Consider the following 27,801-nt stretch of genomic DNA (forward strand, 5'->3'; position numbering starts at 1 on the left):
CACACACACACACACACACCAGCAGCTTCAGAGAGAACAGCCCGCGGCAGGACAGCCCAGAATGTAAATAACATACACACACACATACACACACACCACACACACACACACATACACAAACACACACACACACAAACAAACATAAATGAAAACCTCATGTCTGCAACGTTTCGGTTCCCCGCAACAAAAGGAGGATGGTGGATTCTCATTGATTGCCGGCACTGAAAGGTCGCAGAACGGGGTCCAAACAGTGGCGTTTCCCCCGCCACCTCGCCTTCGACCACATCCCCTAGGTCCTGTCCAGCGCAAACCCCCATAAGAACCGCAGCGTCACGGCCACTCTGCAGGCGGCATCCCGTGACAGCTTCAGTGCGGCCAAACAACTTGGCCAGCTCAGCAGAACAACAGAGAAAATCCCTGTGGCCGACCATTAGGGGGAAAAAAGCAGCACGCGATCACAAGGGCTAGAGTGATGAGAGCCCGCAACTTGGCTTCCCTGGTGCCAGTTCTCACACATGGACACAGACACACACTGTATATATCGATATATATCGTCTAGCTGCACACAGAAGAATACTAGGGCTGCAACAACTAATCAATTAATTGTTAAGTTGTCAACTATTAACTTAATTGCCAACTGTTTTGGCAATCGGTTAATCGATATGTCTCAATTGCATAACTGTAGCTTATTAAACTTCAACATTTGAGGACTTTGGGAAATACTGATCAACTGACACTGATTTTGTCCATTAAACAACTAATCTGTTAATAGAGAAAAAAAGATTAATCAACCATGAACATAATCATTATTTGCAGCCCTAACAAACACACACAGACAGACACACAGACACACACACACACACACACACACAGGAAGCTTGGCATCCCACCCATGCCTGCAGCACATCTCAACCACTCTCTGAACCCGCCACTTCTCCTGTTGCCCCAACAGATCGTCACTAAGAATCTCTACCTTCCGGGGGCACATACTTTAGCGCCGGCGCTCAGAACGCGGGGTGATGAAAAGTTGAGAGCGGAGGGATGGGCGTGGTGGACGGAGGAGGAGATCACTTTCAAGTGCAATAAAAGAATGATCAGAGTGCAGCCAAGGCATTCCTAATGAGAGCCAAAGAGTAATGAGTAATGGGAGAGGCTTTTTTTTTTTACTCAAGCAAACCTCCTGGCTGCCTGTCAAGACAGAGGTGAGGCGAGCGCCACTAAAACCACTTTTACGGGCGCGACGTGGCGGCTGCCATTGCATGCCGTGCCTACCTGACTCTGGCTTAGGAAGAAAATAACAAATAAAAATAACAGGCAGATTTCTAGTTGGAACTTGTGAAAAGGGATGGGAAGGGTTTGCTAATCAACCTTGAGAATGCAATTGTCCCCTTTAAGACTCTTTTTTTTAAATCTCTTTTTGTCTTCGCAGAGACACTGTGAATAAAAGCAAATAAATGAATAAGCGAATATTCCCAGTTATTCTCTTCTCTCACATGTAATGTAAATGAGAGCTGGGAAGTGTCAGAAGTGTCAGATGTAATGAACCCCTGAGGCGTCCAGCCAGAGGCGTTGATTACACTCCAACAGCTCCAACTGCCCCTGGCCTCAGGATAGAGGCCACCCCGCCCCTCTCTCAGCCAACCCCCACACACACACACACATACACATCCCACCACCGTTGGGGTCATCTTCACAAAACCCCCAACGGCCTCTCCTCAAAGAGCCACCAGACTCGTCCCACAAGAGGCCCAGTTTCCTCACGTCCCCCGAACAATATCCCACCATGCAATGCACCATACTAAAAAAAGCACACATGTTCCGCACACAGATGAAAGAGAACTAGAAGACAAACGGCCTTTCCTCTCTGGATGAACAGGAGGGATTAAAATTACTCATTTTTTAAAGAAAATGTCTGTGAAATTGACATGGTGGTGTTGCGAGTGAAATATAATCCAATGTGAGGTATATCCCCATTCATAAGCTTTTGGATTGATGCCATCTGATTTTGTAATGCGGGATCTCCTGGGTTCATACCTCACCATTTAAAAAAAATAAAAAAGTGCCACCACATTAGATACTGACCAGTGCTTTCAGAGGAGATAAAAACTCTGATGAATCTAATGCGTAAGTGTTCAAATATGGTTTTGTAGTGAGCCTCCAGATTAGAGGCATTCGAGTAGCCCAGCTAAAGTCTGCAAATGCTCCCCTGGATGGCGTTTGATGTGAGCTCTGAGAATGGTGCAGATGATTGATGCCTTGTGTGGCAACCCCACCGCCCAACCAACCCCACACGCCTACCAAGCCCCCTGCTGCGCCTTGCTACACTACCCCCATAATGCACTGGGGCCTTTGAGCCTACTGGCACTCTCGCGCGCGGAGAGATATTTCCTGCCTTATGGCCCATGTCGGACGGATGCTTTCTCACCCTCCTCCACCCACACCCTCCCTCTCCTACATGCCCTTGCACAACATGGTTGCTCTAAAACATTGAGCTGCTGCCAAGGCACCTTTGGGAGAACTTGGAAGGGGAGGGCACGGCACTGAATACCTTTATTAATACCTCTCTGTCTTCTCTAAGCGGGAACACCCCTCGTTTCATTGTGCAGCATGCCACCTATTATCAAATCATAAATAAAGTGAGCCATTGGCCCCAGATATGCACTTTTGATCACCACGGAGACGCCAAATGTGCACTTTAGACGGCATACTGGAGAGGGGGAGCGAAAACAACATGATAAATGCCATCAATCTTCACTCTGTGCCATTTGCATAATGAACGATTGTTCCAAGTCCCAGTGCAAAATGTGGCTTGTGAATATGAATGGTAATCTGACTACAGAATGTACTGTATGTGTTTGCTTTAATTAAAGCCACTGGGGGGTTGAATGCTGCTTGGCTGTGCCTGCATCTCTTCAAGTGACTGATGAGTCCAAGCCACAAAGGTCACCACAGTAAACTATGCCCAAATCATCACAGAGGGAGAATCTGTGTGTGTATGTATGCATGTGTGTGTGTGGGTGTGTGTGTTTGTGCCACTAGGAGGGCTCTGATTTACGAAGAAACAGCGTCTTTCATGCCAAATGTGTCTCACACACCCACCGAATTAAAACATGCAAAAAACAAAAAGCTTCCAACAGTTCCACACAGGGGACTAGCAGCCCGTTTCACTGGATCCATCAGCACACACCGGCACATCATTAAACAGAATCGGGTCTGAGTCCCCACACCTCCAAACTCACACACACACACACGTGTGTGTGTGTGTGTGTGTGTGTGTGTGCTGCGTCTCGTTGCTTATCAGTGCAGCTTATCTGGAGGAAAACTCTCCATCTGTCTGCCAGGAAAGCACCCCGCCTCCTTATTCTACCCTCTTTTGCAAGGACGCTTGTCTGTAAATACATCAATCTGCCACCGTCAAGCTGTGTGTGTGTGTGTGTGTGTGTGTGTGTGTGTGTGTGTGTGTGTGTGTGTGTGTGTGTGTGTTTGTGCATAACAGAGAAAATGAAAAGAAAGAAAGAGGCATGACAAAGAGAAAACGTCTTTTTCTATGTGTATGTATACATATGAGCATGTGTTTGTGTGCTTGTGTGCACACAACCAGGGTGTGCAAGTGTGTACACATGAATGCCGTTGAATGAGTGTGTGCGTCTGTGTGACGGGCCTGTCTTTGTGTGCGAGTGCGTCCCGTCAGCTCGGGGCAGCGAGGAGGTGAAAGCGCCTCATTTTCTGCTCGGCCGCTCTGATTGGATGCCGACGCAGAGTGGGTGCTCGGCGCCGGGCCGGGCCCCGGGGAGGCGTGTGTCGCCACGGCAGCCTGGCACCCGCTGCACGACCAACTGCCAGAGCAGGGGGCATGAAATTAAATAGGGGTGGTGGTGTGGTGCAGAGGGGGTGAGGGAGTGGGAGGTGGGGGGGGGGTTGAAGAGGGCCTGTAGCCACAGAGAGACAAAGACTAATAAAGATGCAGGCTACGCGGATCACAACACAGAGTATGGAGGGAGAGGGAAAGAGGGAGAGAGAAGAAGATAGAGAGTGGAAAAGAGAAAGAAGAAAGAGGGATGGAGAAAAATAGAGGAGCGAGGGAGAGAGGGGTGGAGGAGAATGTAAAAATGAAATATGTTGGGACGGACAGCAATGAAGAGAAACAGACAAAAAGGCTGGGTGAGGGAGAGAGAGAGAGTGCAAGAGAGAGGACAGAGAAAAATGGATGTGAAATCTGATACACTGCTCCGTGATGCAGTTACGCAACCAAAAAAAAATATGCAAGTGGTCAGAGAGCGTCTCTTCAAAGGCCTTATTTAGCACCAAAGCATGAGGTGATACAGCAACAGAAGAAGGATAGATGTGCCTAAACCAAGCTGATCACAGAACAGCATATCTGGCAATGGCTTAACCTGCATTTGAACCTGCCGATGCCCTCTTACAGATGTGCCTTCAGAGAATGGGCAGCTGGGTTAGCCCTGACATTTGGTATACGTTTGCTTTATGGTTGCTGTCCTGGTTGGTGTGTGTGTGGAGCAGCAGTCAGTGTTTCACATGTCTAATACCGGCAAAGCCCTGGCAGGACCCCATAAATCTTCTGTGTTAATCAAGCGTCGCGGTGCGGCCTGTCCGTACGACTGGGACCTGACCCCTCTCTTAGAAAGCACCGGTCCCTGGAGATGGGATGGATCTTCCTCTGACACCAGAGATGGAGAGAGGAAATGGTGGCTATCTTCCCTTTTTACTGTTATTCTCTTCTCAGGAAGAGAGAGGAAGACAGAGACAGAGAGACTGACAGACAGGCGAGAGAGAGGCAGCTGGAACGGCTAGCGCCCAACACTTACAAAGAGACGAAGGGAGCAGGATACCTGGCAACCAAAGTCAACACTAATTCCACATCCGCTAGTTAGGACATTTTGGAGGCCTTTGAGGGTTTCTATTTATTTTGCCTTGAGACTTTTACGGCCCCTATCCCAGCACTGAACAAATGCACTGCCCTGCTCTTCTGAATAGCCCCGCGGTGATGCGCGGACGGGGGTGTTTACAGAGAAAATATCAATGCCCTCCCAGCCTCACAGACACTACAGGCTGTGAATGACCAGGAGACATCCTCCCTCCCTCTCTCTCTCTTTCTCCTCCCCACCTCCCCTCCACCTCCTCCACTCCAGCCCCCTTGTTTCACACAACCGCTGACCTCCCAACCTCTGCCTTCCCCAGGCAAACAGACCTCCAGGAGGTCCTGGAGTGATCAATTCATCTAAGATCGCTGAAATGGATGAGAATGACATTTCAACCAAGGGCATTCTTAGTGGTAGAGGGGAGGTCATCCCTCCCTTACCCGTGTCGTTCCAGGTCAGTCTGGCTTGGGGAAGAAGTACCATATCCACACAAGGATAAATAACAAGGACAAATAAAGAAACATGAAGTAGCGGGTGGTTTTGGTGGCAAACAGTCTGATGTTGATTTTTGGCATGTTTGTTGATGGAAAGGGTAATGATTCTTGGTGGCACATGTGCTATGTGTTCTGATGACACCAGACTAAATGACATCAAAATGGCAGTAAAACATGGAAATACTATTTGCTACACCACCAAAAAAAAAACGATGCCATGCTGGGAAAAGGAAAAGGGGGGGGGCAAAGGTGCCAGGGAGTCAGAGCATGAGAGAGACAGGCAAGACAGAGGATGAGAAAGAAAGCAAAAGAGAGGATGAGAGAGCAAAAAGGGAGGATGAGAGGGAGGATGAGAGTGAGAATGAGCGAGAGAGTGACAGACTTGTCTGGAATTCCTTTGTTTCCCTGGGCTAATATTTGCGCATGGATTTTGCTTTTTCCCCTTTTGCATTCACTGTTTGCAGAGAAGAATGAAAAGACAGATAGCCAATGGGTTACCTAGCAGCATGGGGCCTTGGGGGAGGGAGGGGGTGTAAGGGATGGGGGAGGGGAGGGGAGAAGGCTGGGAGGGGGCTTTGGGAATCTGTTTGTTAGTCATGGGTGTGGGTCAGCCTCTCATCTCTGCTCTGTTACAAAGACCGATAGCGATGCGTCTTTAATGTCTCACACTATCAGAGTCAGAGTGAACAGAGGCTAGATCACCACCATCATCACTCCACTGGCATGGCATTCTTACAGTTATTCATTTAAAAGATAATTGGTATCTTCCAGCATTCTACAAACACATACAAAATAAATCTTGAATCCTTTTAAAAAAAAAAGAAAAAAAGAGATGAGAGGCTGACCCACATTAAATCAATATAAAGGTGCTAATGCTCTCTACCACTGTAGTTCCACTGCACTGGTTTGGGGCCCTGCCTAACCTCAGCCAGTGCGATCCCGGCCAGCTTGTGACAGAGATGTGGCAAGGAAAAGCAATTGCTTGGCTGCCGTCTGCACAGCGGCACAATTACGGCCAATTACCAGCTGCCGTGTGCTCTGGGCCCGGCCTTGGCGCTTTGTGCTAAGTACACATGCTCAGACAATGCTGGGGGCTGGAAAAGGGTCGCTCATTCTGCCCCATTAGAAAGGCCCTGCTCCCTCCATGTGCTGCACACATCTGCATGCACCCATGATCGCATCTTTCTCATCTGTTTGCCATTCCCCCATCTTAATATAAGCCTCAGCATGAGCCATAAGCAAGCAAAGGTAAACTATGACATAGGTTTGGTTTCATAAAAAAAAAACATACACATGACAAATTGGCCTGGTTAATTTCAAAACGATCCATCATTAAGTGCACGTCGCCGTGAGCGCGTACAACTGATTGTGAGCTCTTTCGTTAGTGGGGTTATGGCAGTCATCTTTCAATCTGATTGGCTCATGTCCCTCCCTGCCTGAAATCAGACAAAGGGAAGCAAACGCCAACGCGCACCTTCACACTCTTATCTGGGCTTAGCTAATTGAAGGCACTTAATATCCATCTGCCACGTCATCTGCAAGTGCCATTAGGAGCAGAGAGAGGGGAAAGTCCGTCCAGCTGCCCGCCAGCTGCTGCAAATTAGGCGAAATGTAAACCGTTTCATTTTGCACCAAAACAGAAATGCCACTCGAGCGAGTAATTGCAATAAAAGTTATGAGCCACATGTGTTACTTAATAATGGCATTTCTACAACTCAGACATGGGGGGTTTGTGCACCGCTTTGGACCTTGGGACACACTCCAGTCATGACCAACTACCCGTCGATTGGGTGATGAAAGAAATTGATCCATCGGCTATCGGCTATCAGTAGCATCGTCCAAACTTTTCACTTTTGTCTGAGGCGGCTAACGCTGACTCCCAGAGACACACCCACAGCTTCATTCAATTTCTTCTTATTTCTCCATCCAGAATTTAAACTTGGTCAGAGACAGAGACAGACTTGGATAGAGACAGAGAGAGGACAATTGCTAGATTGACCTGGTCTCCCAGCACCAGTGATGGCAGCGGCACACAGCAGGCTTTGAGTGTCTCAGTCGGCCTGGTGGAGACAGCCATGGGGGCTTCCACCTTCTACAGCCAGGGTAACGCAATACACCATATTCCCTTTCTCCCTGCTCCAGCTCTCTCTCTCTCTCTCCCTCTCTCTCAGTCTGCAGCTGAATTCCTCAGGCCCATTACTCCAAACACACAGGCAGATCTCAATTCTAAATATTTAAAGAGACTATTCCTCTGTCTGTAATTAAAAAGACCGCCGCCACACCAGCAACCCACCAGACCTCCCCTCCCTTCCTTCCCAGAGCTTACTTTCCCAAGGCTAATGCTGTTAAAGTGTTTAGAAAAACTTGGCATTTGAAGAACAATAGGTTGTCGGAAAACTCCCTCTAGTCTCTGGTCTCTCTTTGACTCAGACAGAATCAATCCGGTCAAATGTTTGCACAGAAGAAAGGGCAAGGTTTGTCTGGGCCAGACGCAATTATTACCCACTACACTCACCCATATAGGTAATAAGTATGAAAATGCACAGAACAAACAAAAGATGACTAAAACAGCACAAACAATTTCCCAACAAATCCTCGCTCCCTTCTTGGTTTCACCTGGGCAAAAAAAAAACATCCCCTATCACACTGTTTGCTTTGCTGAGCCGAGTAATGCTTTTCACCACCCCAAAAAATGCTCTGGCACTGAATGGAATGTCCCAGGTGAAATGTAGGGCGAGAGAGAGCGAGAAAGAGAATGAAAGAGGGAAAAGAGAGGGAAGGACAGGAAAGGAGGGAGAGATAAATAGAAAACGAGAAAAAGTGAGTGAGAGAGAGACCAGGAATCAATCTGAGACGTGTACACAACTGCGTTACTATTTCACCACTCTGCTACGCATGTATTCCCTCTCAAATAGGCACTTCTCACACAGCAGCGTGGGTCTGTGGAGAGCTGCTCTGATTTTAAACATCATTTATTTATCCGTCGGGCTCCTTTGCAGCCGATGTGGATGCATTCTGAGTGACAGAAACTCAAGTGTTTATTTTTCCACGCACCACCGATCAACCTCATTCCCTGCACCCTGTTCCATTTCCTCTGTCACGCGGCCCGCTTTGCTGGATTGATGATGTGCTTTGTCACCCAAAGTGCATGCTGCCGAATTTAGTTGGTAAAAGAAAGTGTGAGAGAGAAAGAGAGAATGAGAGAGAAAAGAAATAGTGAGGAGAAGGGAGGGAGAGAGAGAGAGAGAGAGAGAGAAAGAATGAGAGGCGCGACACTCAATGAATTTTCATAAACTGAGTGAGGCTCCCATGAATAAATTATTGGATTTGCCCCTCGTGCACAGATCTGTCAGTCCCTCATTATCTGCGCTGGGAGGATGGGTTTGTTTGCACCACTTTGATTCGACTGTGATTCATAGGAGTGAGCAAGAGCAAAAAAATGAAACAATAAAATTGTTCCTGTTAATATGGAAAAGGCAAGCTGATGTATAATGCAAGACCCGAATTACAGTTACATGAATGAATCATGACATGATTCAAGGAGATCAGAGTCACTTGTGTAGGTGAAGGACAGGTGTTTTGGCAATTTTGGCAACACAAGAGTAAACACTATATCCAGTGTGGAAAACTGGGATATGCTTGGGCATGCCATCAAGAGGCATCCAAAATTAATCACGGCCTCAATGAATATTTAACATTCTTCTGCTCTCCATATCTCATTACGAGACAACATGAGCAATAGTTTAAGACCTAATTTACCTTCACCACAAAATATGATTACTGAATGAGTAAACTCCTTGGCGTGTCTATATTTTTTTTACTCGCTCCTTCAAAGAGAGAGTATTGGTCACAGTGGTTTCCTATAGCTAAATCTAGTCTCTGTGCTACAGGGATGGCATTTGATGACACACACTCCATCATCAGAGACAGTCAGGGCCCCCAGTGATAAAGGGTCTAGAAATTTGAGTAGAGGCGAGTAAAGGGGTGTGTGTGTGTGTGGGGTGGGTGGGTTGGTTACTGAGTGTGGAGACCCTAAAGGTCTTCCTCTGACTCTGTGTGTATGTGCTTTGGAAGAGTTACGAGAGAGAAAGCTGAGACCAGTGATTCACCCACACCTGCGCAGTCTGCGTGCGGTCTGTAATTAAGACATCGCCGCTTCCTAACGACATTAATAAAGACACAGGGGCCGACACAAGGGCTTCCTCCACATGGACTCCAAATGAACTGTGGGATTAAACTGGATGCCGCTTACATGTCGAAAACAATGTCGAAAAGTTCAAATCCTCACACTTTTTGTGCTTCAAATACACATATCTCATAGGTACGCCACCCCACGGTTGAGTGCCCTGATATAGCACTGTCTATTGGCAAAATGCGCCGTGACTCTAAATCCACCCACATATAATTTCATTATGATACATTTTATATTCAAATTAACATAAATTACAAATGTGGGGAGAGAAATACACTAGCACAGTTAATGGTGTGACATTCTAGCGTGAAAACAACCACATAATTATATCCCTGCTTCTCTATAAAGAGTGTATATAATCAGCCACACTTAATCAAGGCAAGAGCGGCACAACAATTAACTTCAAGCCTGAAGCTCTCTGAGCTGCTGATGCCTACAATTACCAGATACACTGGCGATGGGTTTGCCTGAACTTTACTACACAACACAAGGCTTTGGAGTGGGCAACGGGAGACCCAGACAGCGAATGGGGAACTCGCAAAGCTCTCAATACCACTATGCCACTGTTAGTTTAATGTGCAGATTTCACAAAAGATGCTATTGTAGCGCCCTCTTTCTCTCCCTCTGTCTCACCCAGTCTTTTTTGCCTTTCTTCCTGTTTTTCAAATCTTGTCTCAGTGGCCGTTAGTAAACCTGAGTGCTCAGAGCTCCGGAACAATGGCGAGATTTTGTGTGTGTGTTTGTGTGGCTGTGAAAACCCACTCCAGGACTCTTGAAGAGAGGCACGGCAGGCAGACAGACAGACAGGCCTTACGATTGCGGATTGGAATTCGGCCATGTTCACAAAGAGGCTTTTCCCCTCCCTAGCGCTTGGCCGTAATCACTTCGCTGTGAGGGGCAGCGCAATCTTCCCCCAATATGGACTGCCTGCTACCCATGATACTATCGATGCATCTTGTAAAAAAAGGGGGTCCTGCCCAGTCTGAGGGCAGCACAGCAGTGTGCATGCATGTTTATGTATATACATGAGGTGGTCTTCCTCACTCTCCCCACCTTGTCCGGAGATTGACAGTCCATTGCCTGCCTCCTCCGCAGGGCTCCTGAAAGAGGACCACAGGCCCAGAAGAGTCTAATAAATGACAGAGGAGGTCCTGGCGACGCCCATCCCCATTGTGCCATCTTTATCACGCCTGACCCAAAACGAAATACCCAGGCCCCCCATCTCCTTGGCGACTGTGTGAGGCCTTGGCTGTCGCCTAGCGACCGGGAACAATGGGTCCCTGGGAAAGCGCATGCCTTGTGCAAAGGGCAGCCCTTTCACTTCGGCAGGGGAGGGAGCGAGGCACAGGCATGGCACCAGGAGGGAGGGAGAGAGGAGGGTGGAGGTGGTGGTGGAGGGGCAAAGTGGGTTGGGGGCTGACGTAAAGGTTGTTAGGACATCTTCCCTGCCACAGAGGTCTCGCGAAAACATGCCCCCTTGGATTCACTTTTAAGGTCATTCATTCTGCCCCCCCTCCACTCCCCAACCCCCACCCCAGGTTAGGCTTCTCATCTTCCCCAGCTCCATTAACACCCGTCACCAACAGGCATCTCAACTCGGAACAGATGTGCACGACAACGTGAGAAAATTAAACATCAAGTAATTATGTGCAGTTACGCACAATAACACGCCAACACTGTCTAAACCGTACATCAAGATAAACAAGAAAAACACAAACACGGAGGGTTTACAACAAAGGCTTATTGCAACCATTTGTTCTTGTAATGTTGGATAGAGGCTCGGAAAATACCCTTTGCATAACAAGTCATTGCACAAGGTTTCATTTGAAGAAATCTAGTCCGCTGACCAGTTCATTTTGGCACATTAAATCGATAGAACCTCACTAAGATATATATGGAGTCTTTTTAAGCCCACCCCCTAATACAACTGTCCGCATGTATAAATCACAATTCAGACTTTGACATAGCCCTAACATTCAAATAACTATAAAGCAACTCTAACAGAGATGAAGTGTCATGTGGTGCTCCTTAAATTGAAACATCAGAACATTGGGTTTAGTATTGAAGGCGATTCCTTACACCAGAATAGAGGGCCCCCCACCACAAGGGCCTGTCAGGCTTACACACTAAAGAGCAATGCTCCACGCTGGCTTAGGAGCTAGACAACTCACTCCACAGAAATAAAGTCATAGCCCGAGACGTGGTGCTGAGACTCATGGAGTTTGAATCCTCCCCCACTCATTTCTAAGCATTCGACGTTGCGAGGGGATTAAAAAAACACTAAATTGTTTTTGTTTAACATTGTTTAAAAAGACAGAGAGTTGTTTTCTTGAGACGACCCATGCACAGCCTGGTTTATGTATTTGGTGTATGCTAGAAATTGTAGATACAGTCTCTGTCTCTGTTTTTCATCTTCACAGACACTGCTAAAAAAAGAAATAACAGCGTGACGCTGAATAAGACCAAAAGAGTGTCTCTAAGCGCATTCAAACAAATCATATTGTCCATTGTTTCCATAGCAACCATCAGATATTAGGACAAAAGAGTAGTACAGATTTGAGACAGAGACAATGCTTTAGAAAGGAAGGGAAAAAAGTGTTAGTAAATAAAGAGTAATCTTTTAAACGTCTTGGCACACAACATCCACTTCTCGCTCTGAGGCTTTCTGTGAATACAAATGAAGCAATTACTGACAAGAAATTAGAGTTTACTCAGCTACTAAGGCTAATTAACTGGTGTATGCACTCTTGCATGAAGGTGAACAGGGCTGGGTGAAGCGCATAAGGTGGGGGGATTGAAAGGTTAGCGAGTACTAAGGAAGCATTTTGGTTGGCGGACACCAGCCTGTTAGCATTTTCATGTGAAAAGTCTTTGTTTGGCCTGAAAGGCTGCTTTTCTCTTAACAGCAACTTTATTGACTGTAACCTCCTCATATCCCCCCGAAGCCCTAAAGCCACATCCAGTGTGGAGCCAGACAGTAAGGAAAAGCAGGACCTGGTGGGACTTAGCCAAGGACATAGCCTTACATGGAAAAGAATCAGCTAAGGTGGCCATGTAGTGCGCCTCTGCCTATCTGTCTCCCATCTGACCCTGTCTGTGAACAACCCTTCCCTGGTTATTCATTGCTGGTCGTTCCGCACCAGGTTGCCAAACAGACACGTTGTAAAGTTGTCTCTCCCATAACTCAACCAAACAGGATCCATGCTGAGATCTCAGCTCTACGCTCCACAACAAATAGACGGTCTATCATATTTGTGCAAAACCACAAAGACTTTAGCATATTTGCACCAGGCTCCCTCTGAAACCGGCAGGAAATGGATTTGACTGTAATCCAGGTATAAATGTATCTCTAGAACGACAACCACTTTTGTGCATCCTTTTTTGGCAGGAAGCTGACGTCTGTGCTCTTTGTCAAGCATCTAAACCTTGAGGATTTTCAGGAAGGAGTTTTCCCATGTCTTCCTGAACGTGCCAGCCTTAACAGGGGGTGAAACCGGGTCTGTCAACTCAAGCTAAGCCAAAATCCTAATCCCATTTCTCACATGGGTGATTAAGGTATCAAATAGCAAGCTGTATAACTGTGTATATCGCCAGCCGTTCAGGGATTGAATGGCACGCAAATCAGTAGTGTGAGGATTGGAGAGGTAACAGTTGCGGGTGTTTTTAATCAGACAGAGAGTGGTGTGCCTCTCTCATTAATGAGGCGCTGTGAGTCTGAATTCGAGCGTAGTGACGCTCTCAGGTCATGACCTGTCTCTCACCCAGGAGCAGGGAGGCTACGCTGTCTCGGACTGCCCTGCCAGGGTCCTTGTGGTCGAGCAATACCCCTTGCGCAACAACGAGCCCCGATAAGCAGCACTGGCACCACCGATGCCGCTTTGTCCCGGCGCCTTCACACCAGGCTTCCCTCGCACAAAGGGATGCCGCTGCTGCTTTCAGACACTCCACTGTCCAGCGCTCGGCGGGAGCCACTCCCGTTTGGCAAGGGCCAGCTCCCGGGCCCCGGCGGTTCCCCTCTGTCTGTCCCTACGCCGTCCCCCAGCGGGCCCTGGCTCCATCGCTCTGGAACTCATCTCCCGACGCCAGTGGGGCTTGTCTCCTGTTCCGCACCGAGTCCAGCTCGGGGAGTTAGTGAGGGAAGGAGGGAGGGAAGAGTCGGTGCTGTTTGTTTAGGCAGTTGCTTTACGGTTTGTTGACACACTCAGCAAATGGAGGGGAAAGCTAATGACATCTCCCCTTCTGTGCTTTGTGGCCTGCAGAACCCTCGCCCGCAGAGAGGTCCGGGCCAAACCATTTTCAAACCACTCCGCACCTTAAATATCACTCTACTGCTTTTCCTCTCCCTCTGCCTCTCTCCCTCTCTGTCTCTCTCCCTCCCTCTTGCTCTGTCCCTCTCTTCCACTGTAAGACAGAGTATGTAATGTTGGAATGTCCCCATTTTACCATTCCCACAGGAAAAAACATGCAGAATGGGACACCACTGCCAGTGCTGGCCAGTTGCAGAGTCAAGCAAGGACACGTAGAATAAGAACACTAAATGGACTCCAACATGAAACAAACACTGATACTTACAAAAATCAAAATGAATAAAAAGCAACTAGGGGCAAATCCAGAAAACAAAATCTGCCAATATAAATGAACAAGATGACAAATCAATAATGTGACAGACTACATCTATCCCCAAGCCCAGGTCTCTGGTGCTACGATCAATGATCCCTCCCCCAATTTCAACATTAAAGGGGGTTTCAGAAATGGATCTGGCCCCTTCAGAGGCTAATAAAGAAGGGTGCCTGGCTGGTTGTTGGGCCCATCTCTCTCTCTCTCTTGCTTTTGCTCTTGCTCTCTCTAGCAGAGGGGAAGAGGAGTTAAGGGGGAGGCGAGAGAGTGCAGTTCTTATCATGTCTCCTCTATTTCATCCTCATGGGGCCTCGGCGTCACACAGGCATCCCACAGACTGGACCCTTTGAAGTGCAAATGAAGGTGCCCCCACGTTCACAGGGAGCCAGATGAAAATGTGCCAGTTTCAAAAGCCTCTCAGAAAAAGGATCCCCTCTCTCTATCTCTCTCTCCTACTCTATCTCTCTCATTTTCACCTTTCTCTACATCCCATATCTCCCTTTCTTCTCTTACTTTTTTTGCCAGTCCCATTACCAGTTCCATTCTCCACATGAACGCAAACTACACTATTACTTACTCCTCTCTCTCCATCCCTCCCTCTCTCCCTCCCTCCCTCCATCTCTCTCTATCCTTCTTTCCTCTGCTGAATGTTGAAAGGATTTCTCTCTGCCTCTGTGAGAGTGACCGTCTCCTGCTGCCTGGGATGGCGTTTCCTTTCCATGTGTAATCTGTGGCTCAGGTGTGAGCCCACGCTGCGTCCATCTCCATCTCCTTCAGCGGAGAGCGCTGGCTCACAGGGGGAGCCTGACAGCAAGATCTGACCAGCCGATAGAGTGCACACGCCTGCTGGAAACACGAAACAGGGGAACCGGCCAGTCTTCCCCTCTCTTTTTCTTCCTGTTTCTCTCCCTCTGTCTTTTTTTGACACGTCCATGTAGCAATTTGAACCAGACTGAACCCCTGTTACACAGGCTGCCAGAATCTAATTCCAACCATGACTGCCTGCGCTTGCTCATACGGCCCGTCTCAAACTAAGATTCTGTGTTCGGAAAAGGAAGTTCCATTTTTCCGGGAGTCTCCCTTTGAAAGCACCGGACACGGTCTCTGGGAGTGGCTGGAGAAACCAACTTTACTCTGGAGCGCGGCCCGGGCGGGCGGTATGAACGGGGGCAGTGTGTCTGCCCCAGGGGTGTTGCTCTCCACCCCAGTGTCCAGCACAGTGACTCAGGGAGATTGCTGGCTGATAGGATAAGCAGGATTTAGAAATCACAGACAAGCTGCGTACAGGGTATAAGACTGCTAAGACTGTCAAGGGAGAGGGGTGGGGTTGGCCTGCGCATGTGTGTGTGTGTGTGTGTGTGTGTGTGAATAGCGTAGCCCGTCTGTCTTCCAGCACAGGGGAAAAAGCAAACAGTAGGGAAGGGAAAATCGATTCCTTCCTCCCTGTGTTATCTTTTCTACCCTCGACAGGGACTATTCGCTCGCTTTCTGTCCCCCCACCCCACCGCACCCTACCCCACCTCTTCGGTGTGCGCTGATGGAAGCTGGCCTGTGGCTCTTTTCTCTCTCCTGGAGAGAGGATAATGAGATCAGAGACCCACGCGGCAGCCCAGCAGGTGGGACAGAAACTGTCAGGCCCGTGCTTTGAGCAGATAAGCAGAACAGCACAGCCCAGTGAGAGGGTGCAGGGAGAGGCATCGGGTCGGGGGAGGGTGGAGAAGGTAGTATATGTGTATATGTGTGTGTGTGTGTGTGTGTGTGTGTGTGTGTGTGTGTGTGTGTGTGTGTGTGTGTCAGGGCCCTCGCCGTGGTCCCAATGCATCTGTGGCCTCACCCGAGGAACAGCGAGTGATCAATAGCTTAGTGCACATACGCGTGGCTCCAAAAAAGAGTAGGCAATGATCAGTGGCAGAGAGCTAATGCCTTCACACAGAGTGGAGGCACATTTGATGGGTGGAAATCAAGGGAATCGGGATGGGGAATGGAAGAGTGGCAGGGGAGGGCGGTTGCTTTTCCATTAACTGGCTTCAGAGACAAAATGGCATGGGGAGGATTGATTGCACTGGCATCCTGCAGCTTAAAGTTAATTGGACAGCCCTCATGCAAGCAGAGAATCATCAGATGTTTCGTCCACTGAAGCAAACTCAAATCTAACAAAGTGAACAGTGAGTTGGATGTTTACATGAAAGGGAGAAATAGGATTCCCATTCCCATATTATTATAAGCTACAGCTACTGTAAGTAAACCAGAGCACATGGATGGAGTGAAAAATAGACTCAAATGTGTAGATAACAAGGTTCGGGGGCCTCAACACAAACTCCAACCAAAACCACAAGCAACCTCAACATTAAACCTCATGCTCCCCCAACAAGAGCCAGATTGTCTGCACTGAACAAACACACATATTCTGTGTAGATGGCTCAGCACTTTTGGCAATATGACACAAACTGGGCCAATAAGGGTATTTTTTCATAAAAGGGCATAGTAGCCTAAATGATCATAACCAGAACAAGGAGCCAGTCATACAGTCTAACAGGCTGGAAAAAGTGTCCTGTGACCAGCCCCTATCCACACCCCTCGCCTTCACCTGCCCACACAACTAGCCTCCCACATCGCCTGTGAAAAGAGAGGGGTTTTCTTATCCGCCCCGAGCACGTGGGTTGGGGTGGGGTGGCAGGAGACTGTAGAAATCTCTGAAGTGAGTTTCCAGTACAGCAAAATGGTTGGATACCCTGTCAAACCACAACAAATCACACAAACAGAACAAACATGAAAGGGTGCATGGTATCTGGGGGTGTGGACTATACTGTCTGTCTGCCCGGGTGTGAATTCTTGACAGAGAAAAAGGCAGACAGGCAGGCATTGGCCACTCATGGGAGCATTAGGAAGTGAGCTCATGGGGACAAGCATTCATGCTCTTGCTCAGGTAGGCTTTATGTGTAGCCGAAGGCTATGCTCACAAGCACTTCCGCAGGAACAAAAGAAGGGGGGTGGGGGTGGGTGCGGGGGGAGGGGGTTCAAAGACTGGATTGACTGCAGAACAACAAACAATACAAAGCAAACAAAAAGAATGCAGGAGCCAGAAGACAAAAAAAGCTGCTCTGGGTGGGTGGTGAGAAGAGGGAGAGAGGGAGAGAGAGAGAGAGAGAAAATGAGAGAAAGAGAGACTCTTCTCTCCACAGGAAGCTGAGGCTCTGCCTGTGAGCCCGTAATTACGGCGGGAGATTACAGACACGATGGCATCAGCTTCAGGGGCTGCTGCTGCTGCCGCTCCGAAGTTGAGCCTCTGACTGCCTGCTTTCTCTCCTGAGCACTCCACACACACACACTCCCAACAAAGTCCTCTCCTTCAACTAACCCCCTTCGCTAACACACACACACATACACACCCCACGGCTCAATTTGGGTTACGTCCCGGGTTTTTAGGGAGGATGCAGAGACGAGGGAGGTTGTAAGGGGAAGAGGGGTGATGAGAAGCTAACAGAGGCCTGCTGTTGGGCTGAGAGCGTGTGTGTTTGTACGCATGTTTGTGTTTATACGTGTGAATGCGTGTGTGTACGTGTGTGGGCCTTGTTTGTTAGTTTATGCATGCAGAAAACACAGAGTGGCATTAAAAAAAAGTGAGGGGTAAGTGGAGGCAGTGGCTTGTCCTCGGGGCGGTGTTTACACTGAGGGAGGGCAATTGTTTGGGTCTCCCTCCAGGGCCTCACGCCCCACCTGCGTTCACTCCAGGCCAGCCTGGAGCAGGCAGAGGATGGATCCGTGCGCAGTTCTCTGAAACCTCACTGTGACAAAGAGCAGATTTCTGTTTGCGGTAACGCTGTTGGCTTTTACCTCGAGAAAAATAATGGAGGGGTTTTAAGGCACAGAGTGTGAGAGGGAGAGAGTAGATGATGGATGTGTTGGGCTGGTCGTTTTGAAAGACTTCTGTAAAGCTTAAGTACCCCCCCCACCTCTCTCTCTCAAAAAATTCATCCATCCAGAATGGAGGAAGCGATGTGTGAAAGGGGAGGTGAAAAGAAATAAAAACGCAAGAGAAAAAAAGAAAAAAAAAGCTTTTCCCTGACAGGACCTGGGTGCTGCAGCTCAGCACACTGACATTCTTCAGACAGGCCGGGCACTATGGGGGCTGTTATTGCTGGCTCCCGCCTCGGCATTCCTTCCAAAACCCCAGCATCTCGCCGGCGAAGGCCCGGGGAAAGCCGCTGTCTCCTCCATGTCACTTCCAATCAGGCACGGCCGCAGCCAGCCCCAAAACCGCCCCGTCCCCGCCCACACGCCCGCCTGTCTGCCACCCTCAGCAGCACCCCCCATCGAGTAACGCCGAACCTACCACCACCACCAAACTGCCCCAGCTCCACTTGCCCTCCACACATAACAGAAATTCCTTCGCTTAAGAGGTGCTCAGCAAAGGAGAGGGGAAACCGACCACGCTGCCATCACTTATTCATGACATATCAATTCATAATTATAAGCGCTATCCCTCCGACACACATCAACACAAAGACACAGTGCCTACGTGAGGGTGAATGGGGGGATGAAGGAAAGAGTGTGTGCCTCCATGAAAGGTACCCCATCGTCCTTGCCAGCTGGGCATAGGTCTGATCTGCCACGCATGGAGCCCGCTGGGATCGCAGGCTTTATAGATTCCTTCAGCCGCACTCCTGATACCCGCTGATTGAAAGGCTTGATGTTAGAGCCCTTTATCGTGAATATTTAACAGGCCCAATCCATCTCATAAATTATTGAAATCGGGGTACACAGAGTCGTTAGTACATACAAACATGAAAACTCTCTCTCTCCCTTTCATTCTCGTTCTGTCATTCTGTTTCTATCTCTCCCTCTCCCTCTGTCTCTTTCTTCCCTTTTCTTTCCCTCCCTCTCCTCCCGTTCTCATTCTGAATATTTCAGACAGCGGAGTGGTTTTTAAATTACCCCCTTTTGGCTTCCGCTTCCTTCAGATGGTTTTATGGTGTTTCTGTTTCTCTCGCACACTGTGCGACTCGTAAAAAAGCCAGCGACAACTCATAAAATCCACTTTTACCACCTGAGAAGGGCAGAGGCAGGCAGAGGGCTCGAGGCCAACAGAGAGCCCAGTGGCCACAGCCTCAGCCTTGCGGGCTAATGGTCAGTTTGGATGGAGCGTCACTGACCGCCACGCTCACACACACCACCCCCAGAGCGCAATGAAAAAGAAAGCCTCAGACTGGTCAGGATTCCAGGCCGCTACGCCCCAGCCCGCTCTGTTGCCATCCCAAAAGCTCCGAGGGCTTTCATCCGAAAGGACAGGACGAACACAGAGTGAGATCGGCATGAATTTTAATACTCTGCTGTGCACAGAGGCGGGATGTTGGTTTCCCCAAAATCCTTCATTCAGTTAGAACTGAGGTAAAAGTTTAGTAGTGAGTGCCCAGCAAAGTCCAGATGGGTGCAGGACTGAAGGCAGCAGTGCCGTGACGGGTCGATTGGCGTGTTTGTGTGTCCATCTCTCGTGGGGGGCATACGACTGACAGCCGGAATGACAAACAGCTAAGGGAACGCGTCTGGCTTTAATTAACCTGCTACTCGGAGGGAAGATTGAGCAGCGCCATCACAGAGCATCTTTTGTGTGTGTGTGTGTGTGTGTGTGTGTGTGTGTGTCCATGAACTCCAGGGAACTAGCACGTTGGAACAATCCAATCCAAACTGCCGGATGTATCTGAAAGCCACTGGACACTGTTGACCCTTTGCTGTGAGCTTCACTGTGCACCACACAATCAGTCACCATCACACTTCCCCTTCCTAACAAATGTGCTCCTACCCCACACAGACATCTCTCCATGTCCAAACCCACTCATAAACAATATTAATAGAGCCATACTGATGCCAATGGCTCAATCCACTCAAATGTATACAAACCAATCAAAAGCTTAGTTGGACAGTTGGTTCAAGGAACCTTAATCCTCATCATACCGACTTTGCAGACAAACACACACACACACCCACACATACATGTATATACATATATATACCAACACCACCAAACCATAGAGGCAGTTGCTACAGTAACTAAGGCCGGGCCAGAGCCCTAGGCTTCCCCAGCGCAGGCTGTCCTTGGCACGGCTTTATTGGGCATTCATCTGGCCGGACAAAAAGAAGGAAATGACAAGCCCGTCCCGGGCTATTAACAGTCTGCCAGGGCCACGGAGCAAGACAGGACAGGGAACAGAGGGCACGGGGGAGGGGAGGAGGGGATAGCAGGAAGGGGTGAGAGTGTGTGTGTGTGTGTGTATGTGTGTGTGTGTGGGACATTAGAGTGCCGGCTTCTCACACCAACAGTTCTTGAAAAACAACCTCGGCAAACAAAAGGGAGATGATATCCACCCCCATTATTACAGGATTTCCAACAATGACATCCCCTTATATCCTGTTCAGAATGACTATGGCTGGTGGCTGGATAGCACCATAATTGAACGCTCCTGGACAGAACGGAAACCGTTCGGCATCCGAGTGCAACATGTACACACTTGTATGTTCCTCTGACTACAAAATGCAGCGGTGGTGGGCAAGCCTCCTGTCCCTCACACACCAGATTGTTATCATGTGTGCGAGAAGAAGATGAGACGGAGAGGAAAGTGGCCAAGACAAAGGCAATCCAACTTTACCGCACTAAATCCCTGTCTCACTTTTAAAGACACACTGCAGAGCTGCTAAGTCAGTCAGCGAGCTATCGTGTGTGAGAAAAAAGAGACAGACAAAGAGGATGAGTAGCAGAGGAAATTATATATAAGACATACATAGGACTGTGTGTAAGACAAAAAGGGAATGCCTCCTGCCAGAGTACATCGGCATCCCTGCTTGGTAGACAGGCGCCGTGCAGAGCTGCTACTGGGTGTCTCCGCCGTGTCAGTGTGCAGGCCTGTGACAGTGCTGAAGGGTGGCCCTTGCAAAGTGACAGTGGAGGGTGGTAATGACAGGCTCTCAGACACACTGGGACAGCACGAGGAGGAAGAGAAATGGAAGAGAAGGAAAGAGTGGGGTGTGTGTGTGTGTGTGTGTGTGTGTGTGTGTGTGTGTGTGTGTGTGTGTGTGTGTATGTATGTGTTTGTGTGTGTGCGTGTATGTATGTGTGTGTGTGTGCGTGTGTGTGTGTGGGTGGGTGGGTGTGGGTGTGGAGGGGTTGGAGATGGTGAAATGACAGGATAGCGATTCAGCTCGATGCACTCTCCAAGAGTAACAAGTGAGAATGGGCCAGCCGGAGGTGTCAGACAGTGTGTGTGTGTGTATATGTGTGTGTGTGTGTGTGTGTGTGTGTGTGTGTGTGTGTGTATATGTGTGTGTGTGTGTGTGTGTGTGTGTGTGTGTGTGTGTGTGTGCATGTGTGTGTGTGTGTATGTGTGCATGCGTACATGACTGTCTCTCAGTCTGTCTCCATGGACTGAGCAAGCCGTGACTAAGGCAACCAGGAGAAACTGTATCTCTAAATTCATTTTGGTAATGAATACACAGGGGATCCTGCACATGGTGATATGTCACTATCATTACGTGTTGAGATTTCGCACTGCCTATTTTAGTGAAAGCAATCCCTAATTCCTCTATTCTGTCCACACAAAAGCGTTGTAGATTTTTAAAAAATTAATAGCATAATGAAGGCCTGTAACTTGAAATCCACGAGAATGACGTCTTGTGCACTACAGTAAAAGTGGCACGCATGAGTGATCGATGAAAACATCACTTTTACCTCCTCACCCTCACACATACACATACACAGAATAAATGTATTCCAAAAAAAACATACACACACAAAATCGCTCACGCCTGCCTGAGGAAACGTGTAATTACGCTGTTATCCTCTGTGTACTCATCCCTCCCCCCCGGTTTGTGTTTGTGTACACGGATCGGGCTGTTGTCAGGCAGTAGCACGGAAGCAGGATCGGGATCCATGCCCCTCCTCCCAGCTCTCTACCCCCCACGAGACTGGAGATGCAGGCAGGCAAGCGGGCAGGGAGGCAGGGAGGCAGGCAGGGAGCCACAGATCTCCGACTGAGACAGTCACGGCCCTGCTAGCTCCGCACCCCCCGCTGCCTGGAGCCAAGCTGCCTGCGGAGGAATATACCAGGCTTGTGAATGAACGACTTCACATGCTAACCCGCACATGTACAAAGGAGGACTGCTGATTGTTAACTAGATGTTCTCTATGCCATACAGAGCACCGAGACTCGTTGATTTACACTGCATGTCTTCTCTCGCCTCTCTCTATGTTACGTTCTCTAAAATGTGCAGACAAGTTTCCAAGGCAATCAGGATTCCCGGACGTAGTAAACACATATGAATCGGCAGTGCTACTCACTTCAACCTCTGAATGGAGCTTCTGTTCATCTTTTCTCTCTCTCTCTCTCTCTCTCTCACACTCTCACACACACACACACACACACATACACTGCAAACACTATTAGTCCAGGGATCATGGCCACTGACACCACCAGAGACAAGAGCCCTATTGCAGCACAGAGATGGACCAGGGGGCCCTGAGCACAGAACAGCAGCCACACTCTCTCCTCCACCTCCCCCTCCCCCCCCCCTCGCAACTCAACTCCCCCCTCTCCTCTCTCTCTCCAAACCAGATGCTGTCCCCTTGGGGCACTCATCAAGCCCGGCGTTACGACCCCCTCTGCTACACCCCCTCTGCCCCCATCCCACCTCTGCTATCCTCTCCTAACTATCCCAGTGCTCTGTATTCCAGAGGGCTCCCAGTGTGAACCGAGCGTGAGCTCTCTAATTACAGGCGCTATGAGAGTAGATTACAGGGCCCAGTCTGACGAGAGAGAGAGAGGGCCGCGAGGGGTGTGAGGAGAAAGAGAGAAAGAGAGAGAGAATGGGGGTTGGGGGACAACTGGTCGTTAACCATGATGGATGCCACCCCTGTCCCCAGTGTTATTGTTCAATGAGCTGTGCGTCTCCACCTTGTTTTCTCCCCCAAACGCGACGGCATAACGAGGAGGTTCAGCGGAATCCATCATCCCCCTCTAATGAACTCCAAACCACACCACTTTTTTCCATGCCACACTGTTCACTTTTGACTTGTTTTCTCATCTGAAACAATAATGTTGAGAGAGATATTCAAAGAAAAATCACCCCCCCACCCCTCTCTCTCAAAGCTCTAAGTGACCTCCCAATCCCAGCAGTCTGAGCGGCGGTCCCCCTTTTTTCCGAGGACATAAAAAAAAACAAGGTCATTAATTCCATGCCTTCTGCCACCTCTTTGTATGAAAAAGGCAGCTCATTAACAAGTGGGCATAACGACTGCGCCTCACGACTTTTAATAGGCTCCACACAACAGTCGCTGTGCTAATTTCAGCACCACTCTTTTTATTAAGTAAACTCTCCCTCTTTCTCTGTGGTTTACTGCCGCAGGGTCTAGGAGGCTGCCGAAGGTGCAACAAGGGCTGGTGAGGCACATGGAGAAAGAGAGAGAGAGAGAGAGGTGCAGAGAGAGAGGGATAGGGGGAGAAAGAGAGAGAGAGAGGTGCAGAGAGAGAGAGAGGGATAGGGGGAGAAAGAGAGAGAGAGAGTAAGAGAAAAAAGAACAGAAAGAGAGAGACAAAAACAAATAAATGGTGAGAGAAAAATAAAAGTATATTGAAAGAAAAGAGAGGAAAAAGTAAGACAGAAAGACAGAGAGAAAGGGAGGAACACACAGAGCAGGGAGAGAGAGAGAGGAGAGGGAAGCTGTGCTCATAGCTGTGTAACTGGCCGGCTGGCTGACTCTTATGTCATTCATATAAATAGCATTGCGGCGGTCTGGCTGGGCCATCCTCACACCGAGGAGTCTGGGGGATCACACAGGCTCCTTTACAACACGGGAACCGCTTTCATTCCCGGACACTCGCGAGGACAAGAAAAAGAGTGCACGAGAGAAAGGCCAATTAATCCTCCATGCTAGAGAAAACATCTGGGTTAACATCCCACCTAAGGCCAATGGGCGCGTACATTAAACTCTCTTGTTAGGGCCATTAAAAAGGAGACCTTAACAAGCCCCGGCGAGCACTTAGAGCAAGTGCAAAGACAAGCCTTCCGGTGGGAATAAAAAGCTTTTAACTGTATTAAAATCGCCCCAAAACTGAAATGAGACAGCCCTGTAACTCGAGTGAAGGGGTCTCCCGGCCAAACTGTAAGATCTGGCTTCATGGAGCAGATGTCAGACCAGTTAAAACACTTCAAAAATATCATTACAATATGCTTACTTTCCTCCCTTCCATAACTGTACTTCTGTCACTGTCATATCTTTCCAAATCCCTGACAGGATATACAGTGGGAAAGGATGCAATGAAAGCTGAAAGGGTGATCTGCCATTCTCCAGAAGATGACAGATGAGGAGAATCAAGGGGATGAAATTGTGAAGAGGTCTGGTGAGAGACCAACAGTTTAAAAACATGATATTCCATTTCCTTTTTTCTTCCATTTTCTTTCCTACATTGACCAAAAAATTGGCTGTTTTTTGCATGCCGAATATCTGAATGACTCAAGGTTGTTCCTTTTTGCAAATTGTTTTAACAGCTGCTCCTATCACTAAGGAGTTGCTGCTGCTGCTGCTGCCACTGCCTTTCCAGACGACTCTGCAAAAAACAGTCTCACAGAGTTATGTGTACGGACTGCCCAAGCGAAGCTGTGGCCTTGAGGGGTCTGGCAAGGAATGGGTGGTGTGTGTGACTGAGTCTGTGTGTGTGTGTTGGGGGGGACGGGCTGCGCAGGACACAGTCAGACAGCTGCCGTTACATGAATGGCTTTTTGGGGGGGGGGGGAATGGCTTTTCCGTGTCCCTGAGGTTCATTATTCCCACATGCAACAGGTAACCTGAACCAAAATGATCAGCGTAGAGGAAAAACCGTCTGCACCAATTATCTGCCCGGGTGGAGTTGAGATACAGACGCGTATAAAAGTTTTGTATGGGTGTAAGACCGCCATCGCAGCAGGGGGCGGGATTTCAAACAAAAAAGCCCCTTTCCTGAAAATACATCTATTCATACGGAAAAGAAACTTATATCCTCAACATCCTCTGTCTGATGCCCTCTCATTTAACAACCAGGCCGATTGAAGCCCACCCTACGCAGCCACTTCAAGTACTTCAGCAGACCCACAACTGTCAATGCACACTGCAGCTGTCCAAACCCGAGCCATCAAAATCAATGCAGTTCCTGATATGAAAATAATCAATTCCAGTGTGGATGTCTACATGGATATGTGTTTCAGGGAGAAAGAGAGAGCGAGTGAGAGAGAGATAGAGAGAGAGAGAGAGAGAGAGAGAGAGAGAGAGAGAGAGAGAAGTAGAAAATGAGCAACAAATCGAATGAGGGAAAAAAAGAGTACTCACAGTCTGGAAAGACCGGCATTCTTCTGAAACAGTAGCTCTGGGAGCTGGTGAAGTTGGTTCCTGTTCAGACGTCTGAGGAAGAGACAGATATAAACATCATCATGGCGATAGAAACGTCTCCGTCAACTAAAAGCCCTGTGATACTGGCAGTAAAAAAACATCAAGGCAGATAGAGTTGTCTTCTACTGGCAGCTTTAAGTTCAGGCCGTGTATCTTCTTAACGTTCACTGGATGTTATAAGCACATAAGAAGCGCTCTTTTTTTACTCAAACCAAGTATGGGGCGAAAATCACTTAGGCTTAAGTAAATGTTATGGCAAACAGAATTGTAGACAGATTGCACGTAATTGTTGCAAGAGCCCCTATTCAAGAGGGTGGGTGATAACAACCCCGATTAGATGGCCCCAGATTTACGAGGCAGATCTAAGCAGACATATGACAGGCCTGTCAGACTCGCAGAGCGAATCCCTTAAATACACCGAACATTAAAAGCAGCAGCTGCACCCTCAGCCCCCTTCGCCCATCTTGAACCCATAGCACACCATGAGCTTACAATCAAAGAGGGCTCTGTGATGTGGTACTTAAACACTGCCTGGGAATATCAGCTCACAATGGCCTCTTGCGCTGCGGTGATGAAATGTGCTGAACAAATACAACAAGGCGTGTGCATTGTTGTGCATGTGTCTGTGTCTGTGTGTGTGTGTGTGTGTGTGTGTGTGTGTGTGTGTGTTCATTTCAGTATGCTGTTTACAGGGTCATTCAGGATGATGAGTGAGCCCAATTTCATCGTGCCCAACTCCGTTCTCTGGTTAGCCAATGTTAATAATATGTGGCAGAGCGTTTAACCCCCTCCAGATGCCCTCCCCTTCAGCCCTCCACCCCACCATTCTAACCAGACACCTCGGAGCACTTACAGCCTCTCCAGCTCCTTCATGTCATCAAAGGCCCCGCGCTCGATGGTTCCAATCTGGTTTTCCATTAGCTGCCTGTGGAGAAGAGGAGAAAGAGGGGACAAGAGGTGACCAAGTGTGTGGCAGAGACTCGCTGTCTGGTCTGGACTGGGCTGGGCCGGTCTGTTGGCCGGCGTGTAAGGTGTTGCTTGTGGGCACCGCCTGGGTGGCTGGGACCTCTGGCGAAGAGCTAAAGCAAAAGGGGAACCAAGGGGCTGAGGGGCAGAGGTCCAGGGCAGGGCTGCGGTCTGGGGGTGACGGGGTGGGGGTGCTGTGGAATCTTGGCATAGGCAAGGGGACTTGTGAGGGATGAGAGCCAGGAAAGTGCTTCCTAAGGTGGACTTGGAGACTCAGAGAGGGAGAGAGAGAGAGAGAGAGAGAGAGAGAGAGAGATGTGGGCCAAGTTGAGACTGAGGTGGTCAGTGTGTGAGGGGCCGAGTGAGCTCTTCAGTGTGGTCTGCTGGTCAGAGTGATCACAGAGGACAGGGGTGAGAGTGAGTGAGGCGTGCCAGACAGGAAGAAGAGTAAGAGAGAGAGAGAGAGAGAGAGAGAGAGAGAGAGAGATGGTGAGAGAGACCGCCAGTGGTGGCATACACCAGGGGACGCACGGAGACGGACAGGGATGTGTGTTTGTTTTTGTTTGTGTGTGTGTGTGTGTGTGTGTGTGTTTGTGAGTGGAGAATGAGTGTCTCTATGGAAGCCTCCCTCAGGAGAAAGCTCAGACCTGCCTGGGTCAGCGGTTAGCACCACAGGCTTCAAATGGCCATTCACCACTGAGCAAAAACATATTTGATGCAAGATCCGCCAAAACAAACTCATGAAAAAAATGTCATAAGATTGATCTGGAAATGCTACAATAATATAACCTCCGGAGACAGGCATTTGAGCTTTGAACAAACAACGGGGTACCTTCATTAGGGATTAGAAAAACAACAACAACAAAAAATCTGACTGTTCATGGAACATAGCTGGTCCCTTTAAAGCCTTTGCAGAAGGTCAGCAATTCAGCCATTTCTCTTTCCTTGGAGTCAAGTACAAATTCAAATAACAGATCACAAGCCATGCATAAATATATCAGTCCACAAATAAATAAAAGTGTAATTTGTTTCAGATGCGCCACTGAACTTGTGCCAGCAGTGAAGAAGACATTTAAGAGTGAGAGGTAAAAACCAGATGAGTTCTGGCTGTCTTGGAGTCAGCCTCCAGAGCAATTTAACTCAGATCTTTCATATAAACATTTCTGCTTTTTGTAACATTCTCAAGGCTCAAATAGTTTTGCCTGGCTGCACTTTCAGGGTAAGTGGAGATTACTGCCATGG

General features: G+C 48.6%; 1 protein-coding gene across 5 annotated transcripts in view; it reads right to left on the reverse strand.

Annotated features, from left to right (window-relative positions):
• The window catches only part of slit1a (slit homolog 1a (Drosophila)), a 108,555-nt gene that overhangs the window by 65,453 nt on the left and 15,301 nt on the right, over positions 1–27,801 (reverse strand). For all 5 annotated transcript variants that reach the window (XM_048269510.1, XM_048269513.1, XM_048269511.1 and 2 more), the window contains 2 exons: positions 26,447–26,518; positions 25,534–25,605 (listed from right to left, as the gene is read on the reverse strand). In XM_048269510.1, coding sequence (XP_048125467.1) covers positions 25,534–25,605; positions 26,447–26,518 — 144 coding nt within the window. The remainder of the gene's footprint in view (positions 1–25,533; positions 25,606–26,446; positions 26,519–27,801) is intronic.

Source organism: Alosa alosa, chromosome 18 (genome assembly GCF_017589495.1).
Source record: "Alosa alosa isolate M-15738 ecotype Scorff River chromosome 18, AALO_Geno_1.1, whole genome shotgun sequence".
In the NCBI taxonomy this organism is placed as follows: domain Eukaryota; kingdom Metazoa; phylum Chordata; class Actinopteri; order Clupeiformes; family Clupeidae; genus Alosa; species Alosa alosa.